Raw genomic sequence first — 22,605 nt, 5'->3', positions numbered from 1 at the left:
CGGAATAATAAGTTCATTGCATGCGGGGAACTGGAGAACGGTCTCTATGTTCCACATCCTTCTCTAGAAGCTAACTTAACCGAAACTACGTTGGTCGAAATCCCCAAGAAAATGACTCGTGATATAGTCAATCCCACGTGCCTGTGGCATTACCGACTTGGTCATACCGGAATTGATCGAATCACAAGGCTAGTAAAGGATGGTCCTTTGGGTTTTCTAACCATAGAAAATCTTCCCACTTGTGAGCCTTGCCTCCGAGGAAATATGACAAAATGGCCATTTAACGGTAAGCCTGGAAGATGTACAGGCACACTTGACCTTATACATACTGATGTATGTGGTCCCCTGAGTGTCAGGACTCAAAACCAACACGTGTACTTCATCACTTTCACTGATGGTTTTTCACGATATGGTTATGTGTACCTGATGAGACAAAAGTCCAAATCCTTTGAAAAGTTCAAGGTGTTCAGACAAGAAGTCGAGAAACAGTTAGGGAGAGAAATTAAGGACCTTCGATCGGATCGAGGTGGCGAGTATCTCTCTGATGAATTCAGGGACTACTTGAAGGCCAACGGGATAATATCACAGTGGACTCCTCCTGCAACACCACAGCTTAACGGTGTTTCAGAGAGGAGGAATAGGACTTTGTTAGACATGGTCCGGTCACTTTTCACACGCTCAGAATTACCCACATCCTTTTGGGAATATGCATTAGAGACTGCTATCTACGTAATGAATCGGGTTCCAACCAAATCGGTTCCGAAAACTCCATACGAACTTTGGACCGGAAAGAAACCAAGTGTTAGACACTTGAAGATTTGGGGTTGTCCTGTGCACGTTAAAAGAACGAGTGCAGACAAGTTGGAATCCAAGACCAGCCGTTGCCTATTTGTAGGCTACCCAAAGGATTCAGTGGGTTATCTTTTCTATGACCCAAGTAAGCAGAAAGTGTTCTGTAGTCGAAATGCCCAATTCTTAGAGACCGATTACATCCTAGACACCCATCGTCAGGAAATAGTTCTTGATGAGGAGAGCTTAGGAGTAGTGGGAGATGTCCCACAAGTTCCAGGTAGTGACCAACCAAGAAGATCCACCCGGGTATCCAAGCCACCGGTCCATTATGGTTATGACCAGGATAGTTACCTGGTGGAAACCTTGACTAGTGAGGAGGATACTGTGACTTACACGGAAGCTATGTTGGACATAGATTCCCAGAAGTGGGTGGAGACCATGAGAGCTGAGATGGACTCGATGGAGGCCAATGGAGTCTGGACTCTAGTAGATCCGCCCTCCGGGGTAAAAGCAATTGGTTGCAAATGGATTTATAAGAGGAAGAAGGGCCCCGATGGAAAGATTGAGACCTACAAAACTCGTTTGGTGGCAAAAGGGTATACTCAGAAAGAAGGCGTCGACTATGAGGAAACATTTTCGCCCGTGGCCATGCTTAAATCCATTAGAATCCTGCTAGCTGTAGTAGCATACCATGACTAGGAGATTTGGCAAATGGATGTCAAAACTGCGTTCCTGAATGGAGATCTTAGTGAAGATATCTACATGCAGCAGTCGCAAGGCTTCATTCCTACTAGTCCGGAACACATGGTATGTAAAGTTAATATATCCATATATGGACTTAAGCAGGCTTCTAGGAGTTGGAACATCCATTTTGAATCTGTCGTCAAATCGTTTGACTTTGAGCAGAATCTGGATGAGCCCTATGTTTATAAGAAGTCCAGTGGGGATAAGGTCACCTTTTTGGTGTTGTATGTGAATGATATCCTACTCATTGGGAATGATGTAGGAATGTTGACCGGTCAAGGTGTGGCTTTCGCAGCAATTTTCCATGAAAGATCTTGGAGAAACTTCCTATATACTAGGTCTTCGACTCTATAGAGATAGATCGAAGAGGATAATTGGATTATCATAGGCTGCTTACATTGACAAAATTGTCAAAAGGTACAGCATGGAGAACTCCAAGAAAGGAAACGTTCCTTTCAGGCATGGAGTCACTCTCTCCAAGAAGATGTCTCCCAAGACTTCTAAGGAGATTGAAGGCATGAAAAACGTTCCCTATGCCTCAGCTGTAGGTAGCATCATGTATGCCATGCTGTGCACTCGCCCTGACATTGCTCAGGTGGTGAGTGTCGTAAGCAGGTTCCAGGCCAACCCAGGGCAGGAGCATTGGACTGCTGTGAAGAACATACTTAAATACCTTCGAAGGATAAAAGAGTTTTGTCTAGTATTCGGCAATAGTTCACTACAAATTCTGGGGTATACTGATGTCGATTTCCAATCGGATTCAGATGATAGAAAGTCTACGTCTAGGTATGTTTTCACGATTGGATCGTGTGTTGTTTGCTGGAAAAGCAGCAAACAGGGGTCCACGGCAGACTCCACGACCGAAGCTGAGTACATTGCCGCAAGTGAAGTTGCCAAGGAAGCCGAGTGGATGAAGAAGTTCATTCACGAATTAGGAGTGGTTCCATCCAGCACATCAACCATCCCATTGTTGTGTGAAAACAATGAAGCGATCGCCCAGGCTAAGGAGCCTCAGGCCCACTCGAAGTCAAAGCACATCAAGAGGAAGTACCATGTACTGTGGGAGATCGTTGGTAAAGGAGACATCCTGATTCAGAAGGTAGCATCAATGGATAATGGGGCAGACCCATTAACTAAGCCACCCACACAGAAGGTGTTTGAGAAACACGTGGAAAGTATGGGACTCCGGCTTGTACCAGATTGGACCAAAGTGCAAGTGGGAGCTATTAGATAGTTTTGTATGCCCTTAGCTTCAATCAGTTTTGATGTATTCTTGATATTTAATGTAAATAAATAAAGTACATGTTTGATTCATGTTGTGTGGTATGCTTCTGTGTAAGACCCTTAAACTGGACACTTAATGAAACTCGTGTTAGTTTAGAACGTTCATAGCCGTTGGATAAGTCTGGGGAGATTTATCCTGCCAAGGCTGACACTAGTGTGCTGCCAAGTGTTGGGGTGGCTTGTCTCAATCGCCAGGGTGAGACCCAAGTTACATGTAGTGTAGGATTACTTGAATCCTTGAACCGGACCAGATTTCTAGTATTGCACTGGACCTTAGAAATTGATGGGAAAACTAGAAATTTACACCTGACCCCTAGACTCGATTATAATATTGCATTAGGTGTCGGATTGGGTTGTCTTTGATATGCCAATCAGTGAGATCCTTAGCGGGGGTTAAAACCTGGGTATGTTGGGACAGTCTGAGAATTCATCTAAGTGGGTGATCATAGTGATGGAATCAGCCCCTTTGTCGGACAAAGGTAATGATCGGGGATGCACTCTTTCTGATGGAAACCAAACTACCAGTAGTTGATTTCAATCGTTGGAATTTTGTTTTGCAAAATTTATATATATGATATATATTTATGTATGGTTTCAAAATGTTTGCAAATGGTTTTAATTCCCGGGATCCATGTGAGTAGAGAGTGCAGCATTGTTCCTTGTAGCCAAGGGAGAGGTCCTCTCTTATCGAGCAGTGCTTGATCATTATGGGCTGAGAGGTTAAGTGTAAGGCAATTTAGGATAATGCCTGATGGGCTAATCTTGCATCTGCCCACAGTCCCTAGGTTTTTATAAGATGGCTTGGCCCAGGGACCACTTAGTGTAAGTGTTGGGCCCATAGAGTCCATGTGATGGGCTCAAGGGGTTCACTGGGCCTTCTAGTGAATTCGGCTAAGCCTTGTAACAAAGGTTGGGCCGAACCCATGTGGCTGATGTGGAGATCAATGCTTGGGTCCCACGCCATACAAAGAAGCCCAACTGGGTAGCAATTTGGAAACTTATTGAGCACTAATTACTTATTGGGCCTAAAAGCCCATTTCGAACTAGGCTGATATGATCACCCACTTAAGGGGGCGAATCTGCAGATAGGATTAAGATTAACCTCCTTATGAGATCAGGAATGGGCTGATCTAATCTGCAGATAGGATTAAGATTATCCCCTATCCAAATACAGATTTGGATTGGGATAACTCCTAATGGGATTAGGAGATTTCTTAATCACTAAGAAAGGAGAAAAACCCTAACCAAGAATTACAAGAATTCGACCTAGGGTTTTTGGCAAGAACACCCTCTACAATTTGAGATAGGACATCTTCCCTAAGCTGAAAACTGCGTTCATGCCACTTTCAGCCTTAGGGATCTCCTCCAGCTGCCACCACCTTCTTGCATAGTTCGAACTCCATTGAAGGGAGAATCAAGAAATCTGTTCTTGATACCAGTCTTTGCTGAAAGGCTGATATAGTTCGGGGCTCTAAGCCTCCAACGAGTTCTTGTGAAGAGTTCGGTACGTGAGACGTACACTGTTGGTTCTGCCCCACCATCATTGTGTCATCTTCAGCGGGAGCAGATCTTGGATCTTTCTTTGGGTGTGAACATCGACGTTGGGAGATTTTGATTCTTCGTATCAGGTATAACCCTTCCCCTGATCTTTGGCTCTGATCTGGTCTGGTTTGGTTCGAGTAGATCCTTGAATATTTGATTCTAAATTAAGGGAATGCGATTCCTAGTTAGAAGAAAGGTATGAAATTTTGGCGTCCATACGATGGATCCTACCATTCTTTCATATTTATTTGCTGAAATTATTATTGTTAGTTGTGAATGTGTTAGGTGTTCTTTTTAGTATTTTAATTGTTCCGTTTTCTTAGTTAGTTGTTCATGCATCTTAAAAATAATTGTTCATGCATTGTAGTTAGTTGCATTTTGTTGTGTTTATTTTGTCCTTCCGTTAATTCATTTAAGGGCATCCAACCTAAATAAGATAAGGTGGGGATTTCATCACCCTTCCTTGGAGCAAAAATCACCACCATTCACGTGCGGTTCACCCTAACCCTAATTTAAAATTTGGATAGAAAGATCCTTTAGGGAAGCCTCACACTTGGTTCAAAGGTGTTGTGAATTTTAGGAAAGAGGTTAAATGGCTATGCCAAAGCGGGTTTTATGGTTAATTAATTAGGTCCTTGCGAGAGCAAGGGGAGCCTCTCACATTCCCACCTCTTCCCTAGCTAACCAAAGGAAGTGGTGTAATTCCAAGTGAACCTAAAAGGATTCACATTGGTTGAACCACTAGTTTAGGAAACCCTAGGTCAGTCTCTAGGTCGTTGGTTGATTTGTTTGCCTTTAAAAAAAAAGAGAAAATTAAAAAATTAAAAATTCAAATTTGAATTTAAATTTTAGTAAATTTAAAAAAATTAAATTTTGAATTAAAAAAAGAAAGAAAATTTCAATATTTGTTTAAATTTCAGAACTTAAATTTCAAAATCAAAATTTGAAATTAAATTCAAAAATTTAAATTTCCAATTTCAAAATAAAAGGAAAAAAATAAAAATAAAATTTTAAATTGTGTTTAAATTTCAAAATATAATTTTGAAATTAAAATTCAAAATTTAAATTTTAAATTTCAAAAAAAACTAGAAAAAGGGGGTTAAAATAAGATAAAATGAATTCAATGGCCGGAGTTTATGGAATGAGAAATTACTTCTAACCTGAGCCACAAATTGATTGAAATAACGTGTCTCAACAATTGGACAAGATTAATGGTATGGCCCAAAGACTTGATGAAGTCCTTGTACGTCGTCAACAAAGTGGCCCATACCCAACCTTGTCATCCTATCCATCGTGTTCCATCTGTGCAAACCCGACCCATCATGTCAGCCAGTGCCTTGTGGCGGACCCATGTCAACCAATCCGTCCAAACCAAATACATGTGGCTAACAAATTTTTCCAACCCAAGGCTAACCCATTCTCTAGTCCAAATAACCCTGGGTGGGAAAACCAACCCAATTTCAATTATAGGGCCCAAGTCCAAGAAAGCCCCTTGCCAGATATGCACTCTCAATGGTCTGAAGCACAAATCCACTGGGAGTACAATGATTACCATGGGACTCAACCGGCTCAACCATGTCAAACCTATACACAGTCCCAATACAACCTATCTAACTTCATCGCCCACCAATTTCAGAGGCCACAAGTGCAAAGTCAATTCCAACAGATGCATCCTAGGAACCAACTGGCCCAACCTTATCAAGCTTACCCACAACCTCCTCAAGCACATATAGTAGATGACCAATTCATGCAGCTTCAGTAGCTGATCCTAAATCAGCAGTAGTCCATTAATAGATTAGAGAGCCAAATAGGACAGCTAGCCGAAGCCAAGGCAAGGAGAAAAGTAGGGAAAATACCGAGTCAACCAGTTGCAACTTCTAGAAATCAGCCATAGGGTTTTCCTCCATAACAAATTTAGCTACCTCCTAAAAACCCTCAGTGTGAAAATACCAAAGCCATTACAACCTTAAGGAGTGGGAGGATTTTAGAGGACCCGTGTGAGAAAAAGAGAGTTAATGAAAAGGAGCAGGAAGACCCTAAGTTGGGGGGAGAAGAAGAAGGAAAGGAAACTTTAGAAGAAGAGCCTATAGTAAACCAACCCGTAGTTCCCTTTCCAACAGCACTCACAGTCAGGCTAGTGCTAAAGAACAAAGAAACTCACAACAAGGAAAGCTAGGAAGTCCATATTAACATCCCTCCCCTCAATGCCATCCAATATGTCCTGGCCTATGCCATGTTCTTGAAAGAGCTGTGTACTCAAATGATGGAGCCACAATTGACCCCACAAAAATTGATCCTCTCAGCAGATGCTACTGTAGCTCTCCTAAATCAACTCCCCCAGAATATGAAAGACCTTAGTGCTCCTCTCAGAAGCTATGTCATCACTGGAATCACCTTTGATCGGGCACTAGTGGATTTTAGGGCCAAAATAACTATGCTTCCATCCATTTATGACAAGTTCAAGATCGACGAGTTAAAATCAACCCCAATAATTCTACACTTCACTGATTGGTCAGTCAACACTCCCCAAAGTGTTATTGAGGATGTCATGGTCAGGGTAGAGGGTTATCACTTCCCATTGGATTTTATCCTAGACATGACCCCAATCGAGGAGTTGAACCATATCCTGATAATCTTAAGATGTTTGTTTCTAGCATTGGCCAATACAAACATCAATCGTAAATCGGGAGAAATGAACATTTCATTAGGGAAGCAGAAAGTCTAGTTAAACGTTTGTAGTGCCCCTAAGTATCCAAACCTAGGGGAAGATGAGTTCAAGGTAGATATAGTGGATAACTTTTTAAATAACTTGTTTACCCCTTGGTTAGCCTAGTTTGAGCCCTGTTTGTCGGAAGATGAGTAAGTCAAAGAGTGTAGATGGAAAAAGTTCTTGAAAATGCCCAGCTGAAGACGTTAAACTTAGCGCTGGTTAGGAGGCAACCCAATGTAATTTTCAGTTATTTTTTGGATTAGAGTTTTTTTTTTTATTTTCTTGATTCAAGACCAGGTGGCATTCCTTGAACCCCTCAAGAAAATCCTATTCATTGTTCCCATTGGCCTAAATCCTCTTTGCATTAGTCTAGTCATGCCATTAGGGACAATGATATTTAAGTTGGGGGGCGAGGAAAGAGAGAAAAAGAATGATAAGCTAGCATTTAAATATGTAGAATTAAAATTTCACTAAAAATTTAAAATTTTTTTCCCTTAAAAGAGATTCCCAAACAGAGAAAGTTGAGGAAACTTAATAAAGAACATTGAATTTTGTAGAAATTGGTAACAAGTGATAGGAGTAAAAATTGGTATTATTTGAGTATTGTCGAAACTGCTTAGAAATTGGAAAATACTCCCAAGTTTGCCCCTATAAGATAAGAAGAGAAAGACAGAGAAATTAGACAAGAATTCTTCAAATTCTTAGAAATAGTGGACTACCTTGAACAATGTCTGCAAAAAAAAAAAAAAAAAGAGAGAGAATAAAAAGTCAATGGACACCCTAGACTTAGTAATTGGCTCTCTTCACCTAAGTTAAGTGTTGAGATTCACATCAAACGGAAAAGGGAATGCCAAAGACACTTACCTAACACTTAGTAACCGGGTCTCTTCACCTAAGGCAAGTGTCGAGATTCACGTAAAACGGTGGAAAGTAACAAAAATAAGTATGCATTTCAAGTTCAGGGGTATAAATCCATTGTCAAAAATGATAAGAAGAATACCTGTCTAATTTTAAATTAATCTCATTTTATCAAGATACTCTACAAATGGAAGGGTAAATAAGATTTTTAAGACATGTTTCTATAATATTCAAAATAAGACAATTTTATCCCTAAAGCCCAATACCGATCTATACAGAGTTTGAGAATGCTAGAATTAGGATGCTTGATTAATTCTATTAGGGATGACCTTGTAATGGGAAAGATCTATATACTTAGTGTAATTTTAAGGTTGCATTGCTAAGGGACTAGCAATGGTTAAGTTGGGGGGTGTGATAACCTTGCATTTTGATGCCTTAAGGGCATCAATTTAGGGGTATTTTTGGCCTTAGAATAGTCAAAGTGCACCATTTTCCTGTTTAAAATCAATTATGTGACTTTCAAGGCTCTCTATGCAAATTATGTAGAAAACTGGGAAGTTTTCATGGCTGAAATGCAATTTTTGGAAAGCTGGTGTGAAGTCCAACTAAGAGAGGGGTGTTTTTGTAAAGAACTGAGAACAGGAGGGCACCTCCTATCTGCTAAACCCAGTTGGCACCCATCCTACTGTGTAACCATGCTCCCCTCTCATTAGCAAACCTTAGGGAGCCTTTTTAACCTAATCTTTTACTCCTTAGCTAACCCTAGCCACCCCATATGTGAAATCTCCATCATCCACTCCTTCTAATCTCCACCATCCATTTTAGGCTCTCCTTTGTAGCTTCTAAACCCTAGGGTGCCACCTATTCTGCTAATCCTCACCATTCAGTTCCTCACCATTAAATCTCAACCACTCCCTCCATCCTATATCCCAACCATTCAATTTAAGGCACCACATATTCTTTTAATCTTAACCCTTCAACCCTAGATGTTCTAATCTACACCTTCCATTTCTGGGCGTCCAAATCTCAGCCCTACATAATATTGGGTGCCCTCTTCTTCAATTTTCAGCCTAGGATTACCCTAAAACCATCTTAGCCATCTATTAGAAACCCTAGGGCATCGCTAACTTTGCTAAATCCCAGCTGTCGCCCCCCATTTTTCTCACTATTTCCAGTTGTGTCCACCCTTCTCTATAAAAAGGGTCTCATGGGCCCTGTAGAAGGGGATGGCCAATTCACCCAAGTAAGAAGGAAGGTTGATCTTGAAAGTTCAAGGATAGAGGAAGAGGAGGACGCTCAAGCAAGAGGAGGGGTTCCTACTTGCAGTTCACCAACACCACTACTGCCACCTCTGGATTTGAATCCCAACCATATTTTCTTCAGTTTTTGAATTACTTTCTGTTCTTTAATTTTAGTTTATTTTTCATTCATGTAAATTTACTTTTATTAGATTTAATTTGTGTGGTAACTCTCTTCTATAGATCTGAAATCTGGCCATGTAAGACGGAAGGCCTAGATCGAGAAGTTCGAGGTTGGAAGGAAACTGCAACCTCTGATCGGATTCTCAGACATATTTAAAGGCTTTGCTTTTCAATTTTTCTGTTTGGAAATCTCTTTTAATGAAATGAATTTTTAAAATTTTTAGTGAAATTTTAATTCTACATATTTAAAAGCTTTGCTTTTCAATTTTTTTTTCTTTTTTTTCAATTTTCAATATTTTCTCTCTTTCCTCAGCCCCCAACTTAAATGCCATTGTCCCTAATGGCATGACTAGAATGTTGCAAAGGGACTTGGGCCAAAGGGAACAATCAATAGGGTTTTCTTGAAGGGTTTAAGGTCTGTCAACTGGTCTCGAATCACGAAACAAAAACTCTAATCCTAAAAACAACTGGAAACTACGTTTGGTTTCCTCCCAACCAGCGCTAAGTTTAACATCTTCAGTCGGACACATTCACGCACTTCTCCCATCTACACTCTAAGGCTCACTTTGTTCTTCACACAAACAGCGTTTAGATTGGGCTAACCAAGGGTCAGAAAAGGCATCTAAAAGATTGTCCACTACATCTACCTTGAACTCATCTTCCCCTAGGTTTGGATACTTAGTGGCACTAAATACATTTAGTTGGACTTTCTGCTCCCCAAATGAAATGTTCAATTCTCCCGATTTACAGTTGATATCTGTATTCCCACCTGTCACACGGGTGACCCGGGTTCGATCCTCGGCAACGGCACCAACAGTTCGCCTAAACCACTACTACCACCTCTGATTTCAGATCCCAACCAATTTACTTTAGTTTTAGTTTTAATTTCTATTCTTTAATTTATAGTTCTGATTTATTTGCTTTCTGCAATTTTTTTATCTAATTTAATTTTTGCTTGCTTTTCTATAGATCTGGGGTTCGGCCAGGTAAAACGGAAGGCCTAGCTTGAGGAGTTCGAGGGTCAAAGGAGAGATCTAGAGAATTACAAACTTTTTTTTAGTTTATTTTATTTATTTACTTCTGTCATTTATTAATTATTCTGCACTTTTCACTTCCAGCTTTGTTTGAATTTTATTTTAATGGATTCCAGTTTAATTAATTAAAGTTTTGTGTTTCTACAACTTCCCCTTGTTTTCTTTTATCCGGATTAAATTTTGTAACGATTTTTCCCTCGCTTCCCTGTGGATATGACCCGTTCTCACCATTTACTATTTTGTAATTGTTATGAGAAACAGAGAAACTTACAAATATTAAACCTAGTGTTCCAAAGTGGTTAACGACACACTTCCGGATACACCAAGTTTTTGGTGCCGTTGCTGGGGAAGCAACGGAGAACAATTTTTATTTGCTTTGTCCGGATATGTTTCATTATTTTTTTTTTCGTTTGATTACTTGATCTGTAATCTAATTTTAATTCATGTTTCTCTTTGATTTTTATTTTTTAACTCTTTTTTTGGTAGAATAGTAATTTTCAAATTTTTAATTATTTTTTTTCTAGATCCGATTTATATTTTTTTTAGTATAATTTTTTTTTCGTTTTGTTTCTAGATCTATTTTTTTCTTTATTTTAATTTCTTGTTCGAATTTCTCTTTTATTAGGTTTGTTTGTTTTTTTATTTTTAGATAAAACAATTTGTTCACTTATTTTATTTTATTTTTTTATTGCCACATAATCTTTTTTTTGTATGAATTTATTTTGGTAGTTGTTAATTTTTTTTAGCACAATTAATTTTTTATTTTCTATTTACAATAATTATTTGTTGCTTTATTTAGTTGCCCTTTAATTAGTTATTTAATTGAATAATTAAATAACTATTGAGGGTTAATACAACAATTTTCATTTTGAGAGAATTTTGGTCCAACATAACGAAAGGGCATAAATGATATTTGAATAAAATTGTTACAATTTAATAGGGGTGACGATTGTCAAAAACATTAACGGTGTCCAAGACAATTTATAAACATAAAGGGTACAACTTGACAATTAGCTAAACAATAAGGGTAGTTTAATAAATCTAGCCTATTAAATTTTATGCTAGCCATCGCTCCACTGGGAGTAAACTTTAGGATTAAAAAAATTATATAATTTAAACCTTTAAGGAATGATCCCATCTGTTTGACTTTTATTCTTTTTTTATTGATAATGCAATGTAAATCAATATGTAGGGCAAGAGAGGGGACTCATAGGATTTTTTGGTCAACATGATAAATTGTCATGTGTATGCTATTTGATTGCTATATATTTTTCTTCCTCAATTGTATAATTTGACAACCCTTTTTTGTAAGTAAAACAAAAGCCTTTTTGTGTATGCATTTCAATATTCATTGTGACAGAGTTTTTGTAATGGTTTATTCCCATCAACTTTTAAAGGTTTGTTTCTTGAAATTGACGGGCTAAGAACAAATCAAAATAGCAAATGCAAAAGAAATATATGAAGTGCTAACTAATATATAAATTCATTCAATTTCCAGTTGGCTTCTCTTGAAACAGATTTCTATTAAGAGAAAATCATTAAAACTCTCATTTTTCATAAACGTTGGAATCTCCACTGAATATTATTTTAATATAATTGAACATCTCCAATGAAAGCAATCCAAATTTTGGAGAATGCCACTGTGTGCAATCCAAATTCTGATATTTTTTCTAATGAAATATCAACATAATGAAATTAACTTTGGTTTACATAAGGCTAATAGGAAATATTTTTTGAGAGAGATTTAGGGCCTGATCTTGTAGGTCAAGAATTTGATCTTTGACATGGTAAATCTGTTGGCCATGTTGGATGTACATGGGCATTTTTGTCCATTTTATTTAAATTCGAGTCGAGTCGGAGAACATCTATATTTTTTTTGAAACTTTAAAATCATTTATGATTAGATGATAAGACCCAATGGTAAAACAAATGATGAGCTTTGGAATTTTAATAAGCTAGTATAAAAGCACGTGTTATGTAGTATTTGGATTCGAGTTTTTTGACATGCAGAGAAACCTAGGCAAGTTTCTGCTTTATATGGTACTAGAAATGATAGATTTTGGTTGAATGCGTAGTAGAATTTGAATTTAATTCAAAAAATATGTTAGAGAAGAGTTCAATCATAGCAATTGATTGAACATCTAAAAGAAAGAATCTTCTTCTAAAGTGAAAAACAATATCGAAGGCCTCCTTTGACACAACCTAAATTTAATAGGTCGTAAGGGAATTAATTAAGTGCAAACAACAGGTGGGACTTGAGTGCCGGTAAGGGTGGGCTTGGTATTTGCACATGTACAAGTCGCCGCTCCTCCGCTAAAAGCCAAGTTGATATCTCCGATCTCCACGTTCTCACAAGGCAAAGCTGGGCTACAAAAGATTTTTACAGCTTCTTGTGTTGATGAGGTGCCCTTAATCCCTGCAATTTTGATATTGCTAAGCTTAACACGCGATGGTGCCTACACAGGAAAAATAGAAAGAAATGTTAATATATATTACACTAGCTTAATCTTCATGTTCAAGATACTACGTACTAAGATGGTTTCTTATTTATGTATAGGTATAGTCAAAATATAAGTACATAAAGAAATTACCTGGCTACATCCACCGTATGGGCAGTATGCTTGATCAATGATAACTGGATTACCAACATCGTTCATCACTATATTCTCGAAAGAGATATCAGAGGCACTTCCGGGTTTAGAGTCGGGCCATGATTTAATCCTTACACCATTATCTGTTTTCGTCAAAGTGCAGTCGCTTATATGCACTCCAACCACAGGTCCTTCATTGTCATATTTTCCCAAGCTACCAATACTAAGGCCATGCCCTGGTCCACATGTTACCTTGCTGACAGTTATGTCTTTGTTACCGTCACTCACCGATACACAATCATCGCCTGTGCCAATTGTTGTATCCAAAATTTTTACTCCGGTTGATCTTCCAATGTGGATGCCATCGGTGTTAATACTAGTACTCGGTGCCGTGATTGTAACATGTTGAATAGTCAAATTGTTTGCACTCAAGATCATGATGTGAATCATCTTACTATTCAATGAGGTTATGTCATGGACCACACCGTTATTGACGAAGTTGAGTCTTAAATTCTGTTATTTGTTCATAAAATGAAGGTAAATTTTAGTATTGTGCATGCCATCTACAAACCAAAGCCTAGGCCATTTTATTATTTAGAAAGTATAGTCTATAATTCTAGTACTTGATGTTTTGAAGAAACTCACTGCTGGCATTTGAGGGCATTTTGAGTTTTTGGAACACTCATTGCTTTCCCAAGCCTTTTGTCCTTGACCATCCAAGGTTCCACCTCCAAAGACCGTCAGGTCATCGACATGATCAAAAAGAAGCCAACTTTCGGAGTCCATGGCAGCTGGATCAGCAGGAGCTTGAACTATCCCTTCAAGCTGAAAGTTCATTTGTGCTTGCTTGCAAGGACCTGCCAAATTTACTAAATTCATTGTATACGTCCCTTTTGGAATCAAAACTGTAGCTGCCCCTGTTGCTGCACATGCTGCTTTCCAAGCGTCCATCACAGCCTGATCATACAGATGCCAAAAAAATACTTTGTGTTATAGAAAGAAAACTCATAAGCAACCTAATGAATGGAAATTCTTAGAGTAAATCAATACAAATCATTAGATATATTAAGATGGTTTAGACCATTGTTATTTCTGATAAAATCTTAACCTGGGTGATGTCTCCACCGTCTTTTCCACCATATGCAGTGATATCGAAGACTCCATTCTGGGCCTCTACAACATACACCAAAAAGAATAATAGAAGTATCGTTTGAAGATTCAAATTGGAATCCATTTTTTTTTTCTCTTCTTGTCCTCTGCTTCCTTCCTAAGCTGTGATGCTGAATTAAAATTCCATCCCTATTTGGGAGAACTTATACTTCAACATAATAAGGAAATCTCTTGGATTTACCACTCTTTTCTAAGATAGACAACCGTGAGAAGCGGTAAATGTTTTGCACATCCAACCACATGTCATGAGTCAAATGTTTATGCTCTTAGCCGTTAATTTATTTTAATAAGTACCAAGGGGAGACATGATACATACCTTCCATTGCAAAACGCATCCAAAACCCAAAATTAAATTTACATGTAGAGCCCTAGTTTTGACGAATTGAGAGCTTAATGGAGAAAACCACCATGACACATTTGCATTCACTAATTCCCAAACTCGGCATACTGTCGATATAGATTATATAACAATTATGAGGAGTTACTGTTGGAGGTCATACTCTAAGGCCGAAACTACCCCTGAATTGATTACCTTAAGGCATCAAAATACAGAAGATTAGAAGTTAGGTGGCTCCTTAGGGTTAGATTGCTAAAAGGAGGGTGCCCTAGAATGGATGGTGGAGATTAGAAGGGATGGAAGGTGAGGATTTAGCAGTTAGGGGTGGTTAGGATTTGTTAAGAGTGAAAAGAATGGGTTAATTGGTGCCCTAGGGTTTGCTAAGGCATGGGGAGCATGCTAATACAGTAGGAGGGGTGCCAAACTGGGTTTAGCAGTTAGGAGGCGCCCTCATGCTTTTAGTTTTTCACTAAAACACCCCTTCTCTCACTTGGATTTCACACCAACTTCCAAAAAACTCCAATTTAGCCATGAAACCAGCCCAGTTTTGCACGGAAACCCTCAGAGGTCACAACATTAAATTTAACTGGGAAAAGGGCATACTTTGACTATTCTAAGACTGAAAATACCCCTGAATTGATGCCCTTAAGGCATCAAAATGCAGAGTTATCTATAATCGAAAGCCTTAAGACAAGCCTCATCGAAATTAAATGGGACATCCTTCGCCAAAGTATTGCACAGAGCCATAGAGATCTTGGAAAAGTCCTTAATGAACCGATGATAGAAACCAGCGTGTCTTAGAAATGAGCATATTTTCTTGATAGAGGTGGGAGGTGGGAGTTTGGAAAAGCCTTTAATGAACCTTGTTTGGAAACTATGTGGCCTAAGACAATACCCTCTTCGACCATGAAGTGACTCTTCTCCTAACTGAGTACCAAGTTTGTCTCGACGCATCATTGAAGAACTTTTCATAAGTGTTCGAGACAAGTTTCGGAGGAATCCCCGAAGACAGAGAAATCATCCATAAATATTTCCAGAAAGTCACCTACCATTTCCGAGAAAACTGCCATCATACACCACTAGAAGGTTGCTGGTGCATTACATAATCCAAACGGCATTCTTCAGAAAGAAAATGTGCCATATGGACAGGTGAAAGTAGTTTTCTCTTGGTCTTCAGGGTAAATGGCTACTTGGTTATACCCAGAATACCCATCTAAGAAGCAGAAATATTTCTACTCTGCAAGTTTTTCCAGAATCTGGTCAATAAAGGGTAGAGGGAAGTGGTATTTTTTTTTGTAACGGCATTGAGTTTCCTAAAGTCGATGCATACTCGTCATCCCGTGGTATGCCGGGTGGGGATCATTTCACCTTGATCGCCGGTGACCACGGTGAGTCCACCCTTCTTAGGCACCACTTGCATAGGACTTACCCAACTGCTATCTGAAATTGGGTAGATAATACCTGCATCCAACCACTTGACTACTTCTTGCTTGACCACTTTTCTCATATTTGGGTTCAACCACCTTTGCATTTCCCTACTTGGTTTGGCACCCTCATCTGTATAAATATGGTGCATACAAATGGACACTCTAATCCCTTTTAGGTCAGCCACCAACCAACCAATGGCACCCCTATACTCTTTTAAGACATTAATTAGTTTCTCTTCTTGTATAGGGGTTAAATCGGCTACTATAATTACTGGTAGTGTTTGGTCGGGTCCAAGAAATACATAATTAAGGGAGTCCGACAAGGGTTTTTGATGATGCACAATCCGACCGATCTTAGCTGTCAACGATCTTGCCTCTAAACTGAGTGGCAGGGACCTGAAACGGAAGAAGAAGAGAAGCTCCGGGGAGAACCCGACGTAAGGGCTCCGAAGCTCAAGTTAGAGTCTTTCAAAGGCAAGATAGACCAGATAGCGCAAAAGTTAGCATACCTCGTTCCTAGGGGGTAGGAGCCTTTTATAACCACCTCGCGCACTCACTTCCAGGCTTCCGTCAGATCGGACATGATTACTTCTGAACCCCTGCCAGTTCGGATGTCATTTCCTCTAGCCGGACAGAATCGCCACTGCTCCCTTTGTCGGAGCCGTCTCTGCGGCTAGTGACGACGGTTGCAGGTGGCGGTAGCAGGAAGCCGTTTGAAGTGCGGCTGTCATGCGTCAGATCTCAAATCAGTCAGGTGCGTCGCCCTTGGATATGGACGTCCTTGGTGTTGGGTACGTTTGGTCAGCCTGGTGTTTCGGTAGCGAAGTGTTGGAGTGGCGAGCGAGGTGTCTTGAGTTCGGTTTGGAGTGTCCCGAGCTGCCATGGGCCAGCTCGGGTCAGCTTTGTGAGGCTTGGGGCCTAGTATAGTTCGTGCTCCTTGCAGGGAGCTCGGGTTCTTAGTAGGGAGCTCGCTCTTAATAGGGAGCTCGGACTCCCAGTAGGGAGCTTGCTCTTAATAGGGAGCTCGGACTCAGTAGGGAGCTCGGGCTCCCAGTGGGGAGCTCGGGTTCTTATTTAGGGAGCTCGCTCTTAACAGGGAGCTCGGGCTCCTAGTAGGGAGCTCGGAGTCTTGGTAGGGAGCTCGGACTCAGTAGAGCGGTCTGGAGTTCGGGCTCGGTAGTGAGCTTGGACTTGCTTCCGATGTTCGCATCGGGCGCTCTACTGTCCTGAGTTGCCTGCCTTTGCCACGTGTCGGGCAATTGCGAGGTCGGGCCAATTTTCCCTTCATCAATTGCCCCCCACTCCCTGTGACAAGGGTCTTGTCTTGGCGCGGGGAGTTCGTAAGGTAGCAGGAGGGTTTTGGTCCGTGCTGAGGGCGCTCGATTTAATTTGAATTTCAAAAAAGGGCGCGCGTTTGGGAGACGTGACGGCAGTCGTTCGAGAGTTGGGCTACAAACGCTTTTATTGCGAGGAGACGTGCGCCGACACCCCATCAGTTTCGAGAAGGTGCGTGCTGACACCCGTCCTCTGACAGGACGTGCGCGACGCTCCATCAGTTTCGGAAAGACGTGCGCTGATTGGTCTCGGAAGACGTGCGGTTTAGCACGGCTATGAGCCATTGGATTGGCTTCGATCTGGGCCGTCGCTTCCCGGCCGCTGTGGATATAAATAGCGCGCGGAGGGGGGGGCCCCCCATCCTTGCTACTGTTGTACATCTTGAGCTCGCGCCTAAGTTTCAGTTCGCGTCTAGGCTTTTCAGCTCGCGTCCCAGGTTCCTTGCTTGTTCGAGCTTTCGTGGTCTGCTTCAGTCTTCTTCCCGGGTGAGTGCTTTTGGAATCCTGTTCCGTTTCCCGATGTCTAGTTCAGAGGGTTCAGACTGTTCAAGCGGGTCTGATGTAGGTTCTACGAACCAGTTTGCGTCCCCCGGTAGTTCAAGTGAGCCCGATGTAGGTCCTGAGGAAGGGGTCGGGCCTGCAGCCCGAGGTGCTTCGGGTAGGTCGGCGTCCACCTCCCGTCGTGCCCGGGTTGTAGATCAGTTCGGCCCTTCGACTATGATGCCTGAGGAACTTCAATCCCTCATAGACTACTACGACTTGCCCGGGGAGCACGGTTACTTCATCCCTACGGGCAGCTTCCCTTGGGAACATGGTCCTAATGAGATCGTGATTTTCCGGGAACAGCTTGCTGCGAGGCTGCGACTGCCCTTTCATCCTCTTCTCGTCGAGGTTCTAAACCACTTCGTGTGACAGTCGGCCAACTTCACCCGAACTCTATTAGAAATTTAGTGGGGACGATCTCCTTATTTTGTGACGATAACTTTCCTTTGGATCTAGAGATTTTCTCCTCTATTTTAATGCTGAAAAAACAAGCGGGGTAACTTGTTGATGACATGCAAGGACTTCGTAAAGTCTTTGGGCCATCCCATTAATCTTGTCCAGTTGTCGAGGCACATGGTTCCAATCTATTTGTGGCTTAGGCTGGAAGTAGTTTCTCATTCCACAAACTCTGGCCATTGAATTCATTTTATTTTGTTTTTAAATTTGATATCTTTTAATTTTTTTACAAATTTGAAATTTAAATTCAAATTTAGATTTTGAAATTTAAATTAAAATTTGAATTTTGAATTTTAAATTCAAATTTGAATTTTTTAAATTTTAAAAAAGACGCAAGCAATTCAAAGACACGACCTACGGGCTAACCTAAGGTTTCCTAAACTAGTGGTTCAACCAATGTGAATCATCTTAGGTTCACATGGAATTACACCACTTTCTTTGGTTAACCAGGAAGTGGTGTTACTCCCAACACCTACGTTGGGAGTTACTATTACTTCATATCAAGTATATCCCTCTCTTCCCTTTTGGTTTCAGATCTGGTCTGGTTTTGTTTCAAGAACGAACCTTGAAAATGCAGTTTGCTAAATTAGGGAATACGATTCCCGAATGGGAGAGAAAGAAATTTTTGAAATTTCTCCCAACCTTCCTGCAGGGTTCGGCCATCCATATGATGGATCTCCCATCTTGCAACCAAGGTACAGTGTGGGAAGGTGTTAGGCACCCCACACACGCCCGGTTGAACCGGCCTCTACTTCACCAATATTCCAAAGAAGACTTAATAAATTTGGGCAAATTTATCAAGGTACGATCTTGCTGTATTTACTTTTTTCCAAGGGATACAGGATTTACATCCCCTCCTATGTTTCTTCACTCTCATTTAATTAATAAATTGGGCAAATTTCAAAATCTACCCAAATTGTTAACTTAATTGTCAAGCTGTACTCTTACTGTTTATAAATTGTCGTGGAGAACCCTTTGGCTTGACAAACTAGGGAAACAACTTTGGATTTGTGCAAAGCCCCAAGTAAATACCTTTTCTGAAGTGTAATGACACTTTATCCAGGTACGATCTTGTTGTATTTACTTTTTTCCAAGGGATACAGGATTTACATCCCCTCCTAAGTTTCTTCACTCTCATTTAATTAATAAATTGAGCAAATTTCAAAATCTACCCAAATTGTTAACCTAATTGTCAAGCTGTACTCTTTCTGTTTATAAATTGTCGTGGAGAACCCTTTGGCCTGACACACTAGGGAAACAACTTTGGATTTGTGCAAAGCCCCAAGTAAATATCTTTTCTGAAGTGTAATGACACTTTATCAAGGTACGATGTTGTTGTATTTACTTTTTTCGAAGGGATACAGGATTTACATCCCCTCCTAAGTTTCTTCACACTCATTTAATTAATAAATTGGGAAAATTTCAAAATCTACCCAAATTGTTAATCTAATTGTCAAGCTGTACTCTTATTGTTTATAAATTGTCGTGGAGAACCCTTTGGCCTGACACACTAGGGAAACAACTTTGGATTTGTGCAAAGCCCCAAGTAAGTACCTTGAGTGGTGGTTAATTGACTTTGGTCCCAAACATGTTAATTGACATTTCAACAAATCTTAATCTGAATGTCAGCTTACACTTTCTAGGATGTCAGAGATTGTAATTTCTTCTTGTGGGTGCTTTTAAGGGATAATGTGTATCACATAGTGGGACGTGTTACCTTGAAAGGGGACAGGTCATAGCGCTCGAGAAGCACGCTCCGGTACCCCACCTTTTGCTATTCCGTCCTGTAGAATTAAAGAGAAACAAGAATTAAACTGATATAACGGATCAAGTAATAAAACAAAAATGAAAAAATAATGAAACAGATCCAAATAAAGCAAATAAAAAATTTTCTCCGTTGCTTCCCCGGCAACGGTGCCAAAAACTTGGTGTATCCGGAAGCGTATCATTAAATACTCCAAAACACTAGTTTAAACATTTATAATTTTTTCATTTCTCATAGCAACTATAAACGTAGTAAATGGTGAGAATGGGTCATTTCCATAGGGAAGTGAGGGAAAAATTATTACAAACCTTAATATGGGTAAAAGAATACAAAGGGAAATTGCATAATCACAAAACTTTCATTAATTAAATTGGAATTAAATAAAAATGGAGTTCAAACATTGCTGAAAATAAAATAAATAACAGCAATAAATAAACAACAGAAATTTAAAAGAAGAAATTCGAAATTCGATCAGAGGTAGCAGTCTCCGGATCTCGCTGTTGACCCTCGAACTTCTCCGAGCTAAGCCTTCTGTCTTACCTGGCCAAATTTTAGATCTGCAAAAAAGAAATAAAATATAAATTAAAGCTAATAAAAGTAAAATTTGTAGGAAGAAAAAATGAACTGGAAATTAAAGAATAGAAAGTAATTCTAAAACTGAAGAAAAAATGGTTGGGATTCAAATCCAGAGGTGGCAGTAGTGGTGTTGGCGAACTGCAAATAGGAACCCCTCCTCTTGCCTGGGCATCCTCCTCTTCCTCTACCCTTGAACTTCTCAAGATCAACCTTCTTTCTTACCGGGGTGAATTGACCAACCCTTTCTATAGGGCCCATGGGGTCCCTTTTATAGAGAACGGTGGACACAATTGGGAATAGAGAGAAAGAGGGGGTGACAGCTGGATTTTAGCAAAAATATGGGTGCCCTAGGGTTTAGAATGATGGGTAGGATGGTTCTAGGGTGATCCTAAGGCTGAGAAGAAAAGGAGAAGGCACCCAATACTATGTAAGGTTGAGATTTAAAGGCTAAAGGCTGAATGGTGAAGATTAGAAGTTAGGTGGCTCGTAGGGTTAAAATGCTAAAAAGAGAGTGCCCTAGAATGGATGGTGGAGATTAGAAGGGATGGAAGGTAAGGATTTAGTAGTTAGGGGTGGATAGGGTTTGTAAAGAGTGAAAAGATTGGGTTAAAAGACACCCTATGGTTTGCTAAGGCATGGGGAGCATGCTAATGCAGAAGGAGGGGCGTCAAATTGGGTTTAGCAGCTAGGAGTTGCCCTCCTGCTTTCAGTTTTTCACAAAAACACCCCCTCTCTCAACTGGACTTCACACCAGCTTCCCAAAAACTACAATTCAGTCATGAAACCTTCCCAGTTTTGCATAGAATTTGCATAGAGACCCTCAGATGTCACAACATCGAATTTAACTTGGAAAAGGGCATACTTTGACTATTCTAAGGCCGAAAATACCCCTAAATTTATGACCTTAAGGCATCAAAATGCAGAGTTATCAGCCCACACCATGTGTACATTCATTTCCTCTTTTTGTACAAAAAACTCTTCCTTTAACTGAGCAGGGTTCTGGTTGGTCAAGCATAGTTCTCTGCTCTTGTCATTTACCATAGAGTTAATGTGTAGAAGATAAATTATTAGCCATTATAGTTCATATGATATGTTGATGCGTGAGTTTACCTCCTGGGTTCTACTAATGGTATTGGGTGAAGGACCATAGCAGTTGCTTCTATTATGCCTAGTGACACCTTATATGGTGCACCAAATTGTCTTATGTTCAAGGAGCATGGCAGACCTGCTTCATCTTCTTCTGTTCTCCTATTGAGTGGAGGTTGACCTGTCCTTTCCATGACTATTGGCGTTCTAATTGGATGTTGATCTACAGGTTGTGAGTATTTTTGTTTGGGAAGAGCCTAAACAAAGTGGCTCTAGACTCTTCCATAAGTAGCCTTTTGGAGGGCTACATCAAATAACTCCTTGACTGATCCCTTGTATAGATCAAAACTACTAGTGCATGAACACGGGTGGTGTTGGCAAAAGCGCGCCGTTAAACACTCCGGAACACCAGTTTAAACATTTATAACTTTTATCGTTTCTCAAACAAGTAAATGTCTGAGAACGGGTCTTATGCATAGGGAAGCAAATGAAAAATTAATATATACTTAGATCCGAACAAGAGAAAGCAATCGGGAATGGCAGAAAATACGAAAGTAAAATCTATTAATACTGAAATTATTTGTTTCGAATTTAAACAAGACAATCAAGAAAAATCAAAATTTAATAAAATATGAGAATCAACAAAGGAAATAAAAGAAATAAATAAATAAACGATCCAGAATCCGAATCCGATAGCGGTAGTTGCGGATTGGCCAGACAGATTGTAGAAACCCCTCCTGACAAGAACCAGGCATCTGTCCTTTCTACAACCATCAAACCCCTCGAGACACCTTAGCCTTGAACCAAATGAATTCAAATTAGCAAAAGAGAGAAACAAACAAGAATTAAATCTAAAAGATTGAAGAAATAAAAATAACAGAAAAGAAAATAAAGAGAAGAAAAGAATGGTTGATCAGATCCAGTGGCGGTAGTTG

At 40.0% G+C, this 22,605-nt stretch overlaps 1 protein-coding gene across 1 annotated transcript; it reads right to left on the bottom strand.

Moving 5' to 3' along the window:
• Positions 1–12,442: 12,442 nt before the first annotated feature.
• On the bottom strand, positions 12,443–14,272 carry LOC104591020 (exopolygalacturonase-like). Its single transcript, XM_010249791.2, has 4 exons — positions 14,085–14,272; positions 13,622–13,933; positions 12,977–13,489; positions 12,443–12,841 (listed from the first exon to the last, which is right to left on the bottom strand). Exons 1-4 carry the CDS (start codon positions 14,208–14,210, stop codon positions 12,617–12,619), a joined length of 1,176 nt encoding a protein of 391 aa, XP_010248093.2. The 5' UTR covers positions 14,211–14,272; the 3' UTR covers positions 12,443–12,616.
• Positions 14,273–22,605: the final 8,333 nt, after the last annotated feature.

Source organism: Nelumbo nucifera, chromosome 3 (genome assembly GCF_055504915.1).
Source record: "Nelumbo nucifera cultivar China Antique chromosome 3, China Antique-T2T, whole genome shotgun sequence".
NCBI lineage: Eukaryota > Viridiplantae > Streptophyta > Magnoliopsida > Proteales > Nelumbonaceae > Nelumbo > Nelumbo nucifera.
This window is presented reverse-complemented; position numbering and strand designations above follow the sequence as displayed.